The 11,716-nt window shown below is 34.4% G+C and overlaps 1 protein-coding gene across 8 annotated transcripts in view; it reads left to right on the top strand.

The window, feature by feature from the left end:
* Nucleotides 1-492: 492 nt before the first annotated feature.
* LOC107024954 (tRNA-dihydrouridine(20/20a) synthase-like) overlaps nucleotides 493-11,716 on the top strand; it is a 41,464-nt gene continuing 30,240 nt past the window's right edge. For 2 of the 8 annotated variants that reach the window (XM_027915112.1, XM_027915114.1), the window contains exons 1-12: nucleotides 493-632; nucleotides 3,688-3,984; nucleotides 4,112-4,239; nucleotides 5,550-5,619; nucleotides 5,704-5,751; nucleotides 6,894-7,224; nucleotides 7,300-7,477; nucleotides 7,551-7,600; nucleotides 10,156-10,248; nucleotides 10,329-10,417; nucleotides 10,888-10,966; nucleotides 11,173-11,255. In XM_027915112.1, the coding sequence (XP_027770913.1) occupies nucleotides 5,744-5,751; nucleotides 6,894-7,224; nucleotides 7,300-7,477; nucleotides 7,551-7,600; nucleotides 10,156-10,248; nucleotides 10,329-10,417; nucleotides 10,888-10,966; nucleotides 11,173-11,255 (911 nt within the window). In that variant the 5' untranslated portion in view covers nucleotides 493-632; nucleotides 3,688-3,984; nucleotides 4,112-4,239; nucleotides 5,550-5,619; nucleotides 5,704-5,743. The remainder of the gene's footprint in view (nucleotides 633-3,687; nucleotides 3,985-4,111; nucleotides 4,240-5,549; nucleotides 5,620-5,703; nucleotides 5,752-6,893; nucleotides 7,225-7,299; nucleotides 7,478-7,550; nucleotides 7,601-10,155; nucleotides 10,249-10,328; nucleotides 10,418-10,887; nucleotides 10,967-11,172; nucleotides 11,256-11,716) is intronic. The other 6 variants (XM_027915111.1, XM_027915110.1, XM_027915109.1 and 3 more) reach the window with 6 other exon arrangements.

The raw sequence follows: 11,716 nt of genomic DNA, 5'->3' as shown, positions 1-11,716 counted from the left end.
CTCTAGTTCTTGTTTACTAACTAATTTATATTTATCAAACTATTCCACAAGTATGTACAAAAACTTATCTCATGTATTGTGTGTTACACATTTAATTTCAAGAGTCTTAAGAACTTGTTTTTTATCATTTATTTTAATTTATAATTTATTTACATAAAATTGAAGCACTTGATTAAAATTTTTTGTGATAAATATATTAAATTATTTATCTATTAAAATGATACGAAACTACTAATTGTAAAGTATACAAAGATGTCCCATGTTCGTAATTTGATGATTGATTAAACAAATATAAATTACTATCTAATATTAATTGAAGTTCTTCACAAATATCTTAGATCAAAATCAACGAATTTCGATGTGATTTTTTTTCTTTTAATTATTAATTTAAAAAGAATCAATGAAAGATAAATATCTTTGCTTTAAATTGCTTTTGATTTGATACACCTTATTATTAATTTATTATCTTAGATGATATACAATATGATTCATGTTTAGAAATTTATTCAGAAAAAGGAAGTAGAAAAAAAACAATATATATATATACCCTCACTATTTTATTGGGTTTGTCTTCTCCAACTGCCACTGTATTCAGCTCAGAAGTAGGTGAATCATCATCTCTCTGTTTCCATGTAAAACCCTAAATCCTATTTTAATCTTTTGTACATATGCTGGGTTTTATATTATTCATTCTTCTTAGTTATTGTATTAATATTGTGCTTTGCCCTTTTTAATTTTATATTAGTTTTTCTTGTTTGTTCTTGAGTTACCTAAATCCTATTTTCCTCTTTGTACATACTGTTTCATATTATTCATTCTTCTTAGTTATTGTATTTATATTGTGCTTTTCCCTTTTTTAATTGATGTTAGCTGTTCTTGTTTCGTTCTTGAGTTACCTAATTTATTAATATTGTGTTTTTCCCTTTTTTATTTTATGTTAGTTTTTCTTGTTTCGTTCTTGAGTTACCTAATTTCTGTTTATTGTGGTCTTTTTTTTTTTATAACCTCGAACACTTTCCTGTTCCCACTTTTTTGGGTTAATTCCTGTTAGAAGGGAAGAGCTAAACGTGGGAATTGGGTGGTTCTGAGATTTTGGATATCCGGAATATGATTAAGATATTAAGCAATGGAAAAAATAGGAGAAGTTATTTAAGAGCTAATTTATTTTGGTGGAAGCTGGAAAGGGTAGATTATATGGAGAAAACTTAAAAAGATCGAATTTTTAAGGGTTCTTTTTCTCTTTCTCGAGCAATTCGTGAACTATCCCATCTCCTTTGTCATTATCTGAATGAGCATGAGTTGTAGAACGTTTAACATTCAAATTTTAAACTTGGTTTTGATTTAAATATTCTGTGATCTACACTATCTAATTATACCATGTTTAAATACTCTCATATCTACATTATTTAATTACTTACCATAATTAATGAACTCCATTTCCAGTTCAATGACGTCACTTTAAATGGGATAACTGCAAATGACTGGTGGAATATTGTGAAATTTTTTTGGGATGGTTAAAACCGAGAATGTCAATAATTTGCTTATAAACAATATTTTATTATCATAGAGGATTCAAATAGCTAACCTTGACAAGCTTAGGGTTGAGATGTAGTTCCTCGTTGATTGATAATAATATTGATTAGCTAAAACAACACCAGGTGAGTCCTTGTTATCAAGAAGGCTATAAATCATCAAATCTATCTCGTATCCGTGTCCGAGTCAAGTAAATCCATCATAGCATCTATATCAATTTAGTTTTTTCAGATTGCCCCGAAAAAGCTAATGAGTTTAAACATTTGTATTTTAAATGTTGAAGTGCATCATTCTGCCTTCTAAGCGTCTAGAACTTTTTTCTTACCCGCAAGATAAATGCTGGAATTGTACTTCAAATGTTTTAGTTATCTTTGGAGCTTCTCTTCTTTCTAACTTGTGAGGGTGGATTTTCCAGTCTTCTAGGCAATACCTACATCACCTGTAAAATAAATAAAATTGTTCAGTTAGTTGAGCCTGTGTTTTAACTTTATAGTTCCTGGCACTTCATCCTTCATCTAATGACCCAAGTATTTTTTGTTTCTATATTGAGCTAGGTGGCTTCAGGTCTTCATTGGTTCAGTTAATTATCTATTTTGGTAAGTGTTTCAAAGGGCCTCTGTGGGGGTATACAGCATGTCCTCTTGTGTGATGCCAATTCCTATCCAATGGGTAGGTTCATAAAAGAGCAGCCTACGCTGGACTTAGAGGGAAGAAGAAATCAACGGGACATTGTCTTCTGTTATTCTCAGAACCCGTGGCAGATTGTCATCAGACTTCTTTTATGGAAGTTCAAGCAAGACATTGTGTGCTTATCATGGAAACTCCACTCTACTTCTCTAATGGGGCAGAGCACTATTCTCCANTTCTTGAGTTACCTAAATCCTATTTTCCTCTTTGTACATATACTGGCTCTTATATTTTTCATTATTCTTAGTTATTGTATTAATATTGTGCTTTTCCCTTTTATAAATTTATGTTAGCTGTTCTTGTTTCGTTCTTGAGTCACCTAATTTATTAATATTGTGTTTTTCCCTTTTTTATTTTATGCTAGTTTTGCTTGTTTCGTTCTTGAGTTGTACCTAATGTCTGTTTATTGTGGTTTTTTTTTTAATAACCCCGAACACTTTCCTGTTCCCACTTTTTTGGGTTAATTCCTGTTAGAAGTGAAGACCTAAACGTGGGAATTGGGTGGTTCTGAGATTTTGGATATCCGGAATATGATTAAGATATTAAGCAGTGAAAAAAATAGGAGAAGTTGTTTACGAGCTATGGAGAAATTGAAGTTGTATGGGTTCTTTTTTTACGTTTTCTAGCAATATTGTAGAACATTCAATATTCAAAATTTAAACTTGGATTTGATTTAATATTATGTTATCTACACTATCTTATTATACCATATTTGAATATTCTCATATCTACACTATTTACTTGTGTACAATAATTAACGAACTCCATATCCAGTTGAATGATGTCACTTTAAACGGATAACTAGTATATGGTTAGTGGAATATTGTGAAAACATTTTGGGATGGTTAAAATAGAAAGAATGTCAATAATTTGCTTATAGACAATAGATTATTGTCATAGAGGATTCAAACTGCTAACCTTGACAAGCTTAGGGTTGAGATGTAGTTCCTTGTTGATTGATGATAATATTTGATTAGGTAAAACTGTACCAGGTGCGTACTGGTTATCAAGAAGGCTATAAATGATCTAATCTCTCTTGTATCCGTACCCGAGCCAAGGAAATCCATCATAGCATCTATATCAATTAGTTTTTTCAGATTGCCCCGAAAAGCTAATGAGTTTAAACATTTTGCATTTTTAACAGTGAAGTGCATCATTCTTCCTTCTACGCATCTAGAACTTTTTTCTTACCCACAGATAAATGCTGGAATTGAACTACGTTTTTCATTTGCCTTTGGAGCTTCCCTTCTTTCTAACTTAAGAGGGTGGATTTTCCAGTTTTATAGGCAATACCTACAGCAACTGTAAAATAATTAGAAATGTTCAGTTAGTTGAGCCAGTATAATCAACTTTCTAGTTCCTGGCAGTTCGTCCTTCATCTAACGACCCAAGTTATTTTTTTTTGGCTTATATTGAGCTAGGTGGCTTTAGGTCTTTATTTGTTCACTTAATTATCTATCTTTGTAGATGTTCCAAAGTGCTTCTGTGAGGTATATAGTATGTCCTCTTGTGTGATGCCAATTCCTATCCAATGGGTTGGTTCATAAAAGAGCAGCTTACGCTGGACTCAGAGGGAAAAAGAAATCTACGGAACATTGTTTGATTGCTCCTATAACTCCTTTTCATTCTGTTATCCTGAAAACCCGTGGCAGATTGTCATCAAACTTCTTTTACGGAAGTTCAAGCAAGACATTGTGTGTTTATCATCAAAACTCCACTCTATTCTTTAATGGGTGCACAGCACTATCCTCCTCCTTGGTTCAGGTGCGCACATATATTCAAGTCTAATTTTCTCTTGTTTACAAAGTTAATAAGCTCTGTATTATTTTTTTACTTAAAAGAATAATAAAAATTGCTCCCCTAATATTTATATACCTTTGTATTTAAACAGTGTTGCTCCCATCATGAAATGGACTGATAACCATTACAGAACTTTGGCCCGTCTCATCTCAAAGAAGACGTGGCTCTACACAGAAATGCTTGCTGCTGAAACAATTTTTTTACTAGTTTGGCAATTTGGTAAAGTTCTGCTGCATGAACTCTAGTGCTTTTCTACCCAACTATAAAGTACCTTTTTGTTTCTTACTAATAAGTAGATCTTAACGAAAAGAAGAGAGTCATGCAAGTTAATCCTTTGTTCTTATTCTAGACAAAAAGAAATGAACATTTACTGTGCTATGTAGGATGTAAAGGCTCGCAATTACAGAAGATTCAAACTCGTCTATGATAATTTAAATGAACTGTACCGGTTAATTTTTTCACTGAATGTGTGTAAATCAAAATATCCTATGATTTTATTTTTCCCTTTTGTTTTAAGTCATGCGATGGCAAATATTACTTTCTTTAATATTGATCCTCTTGCTGCCAGCCCCAAATTTCATGATAATATGAAATAGTGGATGTATGTCTCTGTGGTTATATGCCTACTTTATACATGATCTAAACTGACCTTCTACAAAAGAGAAGCTTTCAGTTTACATTTCTATAGATGGCACCTGACACTTGAATTTGATATTCTAAATCGATTAATCATACTGTTTTTATATCAATTACTATAGGCTCTTTGGGTTGTCTTTCAAGGGTCGAGTTAACCAAATTGGTTGGTTGTTTTCATTTACCTAAACTAAGACCCTTGTCCCAGTTAGATGGTTTCCTAGAAAAGGAATATTTATTCTGTTGGTGTAAAATACTTGGCATAGAAGGGGACCTTGATGATGTATTATTGTAACCTGGGTAGATCTGCAAAAGGATCTGCACCCAAAGGTGTGACTTAGTGGTCAAAGAAGCGGTTGAGAACCCTGAGGTATCATATTCAAAACTCAGTGAAGACAAGAAAAACTAGGTGATCCTTCCCATCTTTCCTAGCCTTGGTGGATAGAGTTACCTGATGCTGGTGAGAGGTGGCAGATCCCTGTGAATTAATCGAAGTCCGCGAAAGCTGGTATGAACACCACGGTCACCAAAAAATATGAAGAAAAAAAATCTCCAAAAGGAACTTTCTTGTACTGATATGTTATTGTGCTTGACTTTTAAGAGAAGCTTGTCACTGACCAATGCTTGTGTGGTTCTATTATGCAGTGAGTCTGATATTTATGTGATTTTTCTAATACACCGGGATAGATTCTAGGCATATAGCCCTGAGCAACATCCTAAAGTGCTTCAAATTAGGGAAAAATAATTTGGAGATCTTGGCCAAAGCGACACAATGGCAACTCCATATGGCTTTGATGAAACTAATTTTAAGTTCATTCTGCTTTTCCTATCTAAAATATACCTTTCTAGATTTTACTCAGACACAAAACTGATACTTTTTCTCTATTATATAACAGTTGCGGATGTCCTAGCCCCTGAGTAGCTTGACATTGGTGTTCTGGTGTGCACCTCATGCTTGATCCAAAGGTTCATATTTGCTTGCTTGATATTTCAAATATATAATTTATCTGTATACTTGCTCTGATATATGCACAACTTCTACAAGGAAAGTGTGTTGCTGAGCCAATGTGCGTAATTGCTGCAAACATAAATGTTCCGGTGAGTGTCAAATGCAGAATTGGACTTGATGACCGTGATTCATACCATGAATTATGTAAGCTATTCAAACTTTCCCTTCCTCACAGGAAATGAGCATCAAAATTCAATTGATCAATCTCTTGATTTTTACTTGTTCCTTTCTTTTGTCTTCTAAGTTACAACTCCATTTTTATGTCACGCCCTTACTTCAAGAAATCAACAAAAAAGTTGAGCTCTAGTTTCTTTATAATATATTTCCAAGCAGGACTTTGCTGACACTGTAACTGCTTGGACTTTGAAGTAGATCTTAGTCAGCTGAGAATAACTCGCAACTATGAAGTAGAAGCAAATTCAGGACTACTTAACTCAGAGCAGAAGCCATGTCATCAAAAACCCAAAAATTGGTGGGAACTTGAAAATATTTAAAGAACAGATTTTCTAAATCTGATCAAATTTTATGGTCAAAATAAATTATGAAAATCTACTCACAATGACCATATGTATTTTTCTGAAAGTTTATCTTCTCTTATTAAATGTTTTTCCTTTTTTGGATTTTTGACTTTTTACACTACTATACAAACAATCATGGATTCTATCAATATTTTGAAAACTTCAATGGGCCAAATGTAAATCTTGCCTCACCTTATAAACAAACTTGTGTAATTCTAAAAACTCACAGAAACCACAATCACATGTCACGCCCCCTCCACTTCCTCTCTCTTTTTCCCCAAAGGGCTTTTCCCAATTTGAACTCTTCAAAAGTTCCTCATACACCAAAATCTTCATCTCGCATATGGCCTTCCACACAGCTTGCCCTACCTGGTACTACATTCTTTTATTTTATTATTTGTCTATAATTCTGTTTATTTCTCTCCTTTTCTTTTAATTATCACTCTTCTATCTACTCTCTCTTATCTAGGCCAAGGATGCCAAATGGGTTTCTTTGTTTTATGGTTTTAAGTTGTTTACTGGGGTCATTTTTATAAACCATCCAGCGTTTTTGGATGTGGGGTTTGGCTATTTTTTGGTATAGCTGGTGGATCTGCTATCTCTCTCTTTCTCTCTCTTTATGGATGGATGCAAATCAGTTTCTTGGTTGTGTTTTGTTGTGTTTGCTTTGGAATTTCTGACCCAGTTGAGTATTTTTGCCTTTGTTGGTGCAGTCTAAAGAACTGCTTCTGTCCAGAGGGGCTTACAAAGGGTAAAAATGAGTTCTTGCCAGATGTCACAAGATTTGAGGAGTTCCTCGAGGACTCATGGGGTCTTAAGGCCAAACAGCCTGCTACATGTCAGGTTAAGGTGCCCAAGCTTCTCATTTCGTCGCCCTCACAGGTGCTTGTGGGTGATGGGTGTGGCAGCAGTGGCGGGGATGGTGAGGAGGCAACTTCTATTGCTTCAGCTCAGAATGCGCGTGTTGCTTTGCAGAAGAAAGCTGCTGCCTCATCTAATGTGGCTGAGGATTTCGCTAGAGGATTTCAGTCTGGAGATGTGGAGGTTAGGAACTGCAGTTGTAAATTATTACACGAAAGTATTCAGTCTTTTTATTTACAAATAAAAATCTTCCCTCAGGGCTCCATGAAAGATGTTGGTGGAGAGGAGCAAGGTCTATCAAATATCAAAGTGATGTGTTGGCTATGCTTTTCCTGTGAAAATGAAGGAGGTGAAAGAGCAAGGAAGATGATGTCATGCAATTGTTGTGGGAAGAAGTGTCACCTAAGATGCCTGAAAACTTGGGGTCAACATAGAGGTACTCTTATAAGTTGCCACAAGATATGTCAGTTTTTAGTGTTATGCTTTTGCTAATATGCCCCTTCCTACAGATCTCTTGCATTGGAGTTCATGGACATGTCCCTCTTGCCGGCTCTGTGAGGTAAATGGTTTGATTTTTTTCGATAAAATAATGGAATATAGTTGGTTTTGCTTTTTAATAACTTCCCCTAATGTGGCAATTGTACCATGAGTTGTTCTTTTTCTTTTTTCTTTGTTGTGTTTAAGAAGGTCAAAGCTAATTCGACAAAACATTTGACTTTTATTACCTAACAAAATGGAAAAAATAAATTTATATGAGATATCAACTGATGTCCTAATTTTCTTTGCTAGCCATATGCAACAACCTGAGGTTTTCATATTTACGCATTTTTAGGTTAATCTGTTGCTTAGCCCTATGTGAGTTCACTCATGTAGGTTTTGACTCACAAATCTTGGGTAAGTTTACCCCGATTTTTTTTTAAAAAAAGATCCTGACTAAGGTCGGTGTCTTAACTATAGAAAGAGGTTTTTTTAACTTCCCTATGTGTCTGCATGGTCAACATTCATTTTAGATTCTCAATAAACTGACTATAAAAGTAATTATGTGCAGCATTTAATTTCATATTGAATTGTTTTAGTAACTATACATAGATTTGAAAGGTAAACAAAGCTCAAAATCAGCAGTAGTTTAAGATAGGGATTTGCATACAAAGAAAGTGTCATCTTTGAAGAAGAAAAAGAAAAAGAAATTTTAAGGAAACACAGAATCTAGTCAATCCATTGATTATTTCGATGTTTGGAAGTGGGGTTTGGAAATAATTGAATGTTCTTTGTGAAGTCTTTCTATGAGAAACTATTGGTTAGGGAGAAGATGACTTTTCCATGTTATGCAATATGGATCTCAAGGGTGTTGAGGAAGGTGTGTTGTCTTTCATTAGTTGGTGTTACATGTGTACGGAGGCAGGTGAGGATGTGGATCATTTTTTCTTACATTTCAAGCTAACCATGAGGCTATGTTGGGAAATGTTGGGTGGTTGGGCACTCCAAGAGCATTACCAAAAACTGTGAAAGATTTGATGTTCAGTTGGAAGAGCACAGAAGGAAAAGAAGACGAAGGGCATAGAACGTGGTTCCACTTGCTTTAATGTGGGTAATCTTGAGAGAGAGAGAAATGAGAGATCTTTTGAAGGTGTAGAGTCGAGTTTCTTCAGTTCCCTTATTTTCTATTGGTGTGAACAAAAAGTCCCTTGCTTTTACTCCCTCCATCCCATTTTATATGAGTTAGTTTGACTTGACACAGATTTAAAAAAAGAAAGGAAGACTTCTTAAAATTTGTGGTCTAAAATAAGTGAAAGATATTTGTGTGGCGGTAAATCATTTCATTGGGGGTAAAATGAGCATTTTAATGTGAAATTGTTTCTTAATGTAGAAATGTGTCATACTTTTTTGGGTCCGATTTAAAAGGAAAGTAAATCATATAAACTGGGACAAAGCGAGTAGATGAGTATGTGGAGTTTGTAAAGAATCATATCCTTTTGTAGATTCTATATCTTTTGATATATTCCTTGTATACGGCAAACTTGGCCATGTTCATGAATGAGAATACGTTTACTTGATTAACAATAGCAATAGTAGAAGCATTAAAAACTTGAAATTAAAAAAAAACATGTCAACTACACTTTATTGTAGAGAGGAATACTAGTACCCATATATCAAAAAAAAAAACCTACTCTTTTTGCTCCCTTTTCCCTACCTTTTCCATATTCTGTAGTTATCAAATAAATTTTCCGTGCTTCGTTGAAAAAAAATTCTGTCTCATCTTGTCTGTCCCAAGTTTTCCCAAAGCATGTACATCACAGGTGAAGCAATAACCCCCTAACTTGGCATCACTAGCTTGCATCTAAGCTGGATTTGGAGATGTGAGAGGTTTTTGACATATTGAAGGAAGAAGTGGTAGAAGGTGTAATTTTATTGTCCGAGTGACTGAAGGGACTGGATTGGCTTATATCACACAAATTGAAAGTGTTGCTGCATGTGTTGCATGGGCAATAAATGAGTTTATTGGTTTGGTATACTGGTATTTTATCAGGATGTGGAAATTTCTTTTGATGGTTTGGAGGAAAGGGGTGGTAGAGGGTGAAAGATGACAATATCAGTATAAGCACTAGATTTCTCTCACAAAGACTGGAGTTTATGTGCTGATGAGATATACACGACGATGAATGGAGTTTAACTTATTGTCTTTCTTTTCTATTTGAGTGGCTCATGGTCAGGGATGTCACTAATAATGGCTTTTTATATGCTCCTGAGAATTGCAAGTTAGGTTACTAATCTATTTGAGGCAGCATCACATGAAGTGCAGTTTCCACTCAAATATTGATTATCAAACATATAAGTTTGAAAAGATCTCTTCAAGTATGAAATATCTTTAAAAAACTATTGGAAGTGTCCCTATCGAGTAAGATTATACTGAAACTATTGGCCGCTTTTTGTTTGTTTTAGTCTTTTGCATAAATCAACTCTTCTGTTTGATAATTGGACATGCATTATGCATCATACTCTAGTGATTATTGCATTTTAGCTATTTGATGTCTATGTAATTGTTCAACTCATGTTCTTATGCTTACTATATTGTTCATATATGCTTACTGTATGTATGCTCCCGATTTGGTGTAGGGCTGTCAAACAACTGGAGATTCAAGGAAGTTCATGTATTGCAAAAGGTGTGATGCAGCTTATCACTGTCACTGTATGCAGCCTCCACACAAGGTGGATTTTCGTGTCTTATTCTTCCAGTTCTGTATAATGATAAAAGTAGATTGTACTTAGTTATTTTTTGGGATGTGCAGAGAGTTAGAGGTGGTCCTTATTTGTGCCCCAAACACACAAAGTGTCACAGCTGTAGTTCTAATGTTCCAGGAAAAGGACTGACCGTGAGGTATGTAGTATGGGGCCATGTGCAGCCAGTGGACATTCTGTTGGATTCAAGTTTTGCTGGAAATTTTAATTGAACAGTCTAATTGACTCCATTTTAGTTAAACTGTTTATTCATGTACTTCTCTATGTCCTTATTTCTCTATCTTCACAGAGGAGCATCAAGTAGGAGTTTCATTTATGTTATATATTGTGATAAGGGCTATGAAAGCAATTTAAATAAGTTCTCTAGTTTTGGGCTTGTCCGTAGTAAAGTTAATTTTCCGCACTAATTTCATATAGAGATATTAAAATATAAATTATTGCAATAGTAGCATCAGATAATGTTGTATGCTGCATGTGATATATGAAAATCATTTAATGCATTTGCATATCCTATGAATGTCATTTAAGGCATTGCATATCCTATGAAAATCATTCAAGGCATTGCATATCCTATTGCATCTGAACTATTGATATCTTGATCTATGGCAGGTGGTTTCTAGGATACACTTGTTGTGATGCTTGCGGAAGATTATTTATTAAGGGGAAGTACTGTCAAGTTTGTTTGAAGGTTGATATTTTAGCAGTTATTAATATTTGAGCTTCTCTTTGTTTAATCTTACAATGAGGTTCTTTTTACTATGGTGGTTTATCAAAGTGAAGTTTCTGATTTGTCGGCTATGGATGCCTTTTACTTTCATTGCCTTTCCAAGAGCAACCGAGTGTTTTTCTTCCCATAGGTCTGTGGAATGCAATTAATTGTTTTTAATACTGTAGGTTTATAGAGATTCTGAAACAACACCTATGGTTTGCTGTGACATTTGCGAGCGCTGGGTGCACTGCGAATGTGATGGCATCAGGTTTACCTTATATATTGCTTTTTAGATTATTAATTTATTGCTTTTGTTTTGGCGCCTTTCTTGTAAAGTGCAATTTTATTTCTTAAAACGGAGTCTAATGTGGGATGTGCATTGGGTTAAACTTTTGTATTCTGGAATTAAATATCCGAAACATTTTTTTTTTTGATGAAGTTAAAGTTATATTCTTCAGCATTAAGGGTATATGCTGGCTACCTCCAAAAAGTTACAAGCTAAATCCATAATTACACAGATCCTAGGAAATCTATCAACTGTTCTACTTCTATACCATCTTCTTTACACCAAAAAAAAACATGTTAACACAATTTTCTTCAACTTTCTGAATAGTGTTAGTAATATTCTCATGACACCTGAGGTTTCTTTCTCTCCAAATAACCTACCAGATGCAAGTAGGTAGTACAAACCACCATCTTTTTTTGGTCTTGCTCCCCCCCCCCCCCCCC

Source organism: Solanum pennellii, chromosome 1 (assembly GCF_001406875.1).
Source record: "Solanum pennellii chromosome 1, SPENNV200".
Lineage (NCBI taxonomy): Eukaryota > Viridiplantae > Streptophyta > Magnoliopsida > Solanales > Solanaceae > Solanum > Solanum pennellii.
This window is presented reverse-complemented; position numbering and strand designations above follow the sequence as displayed.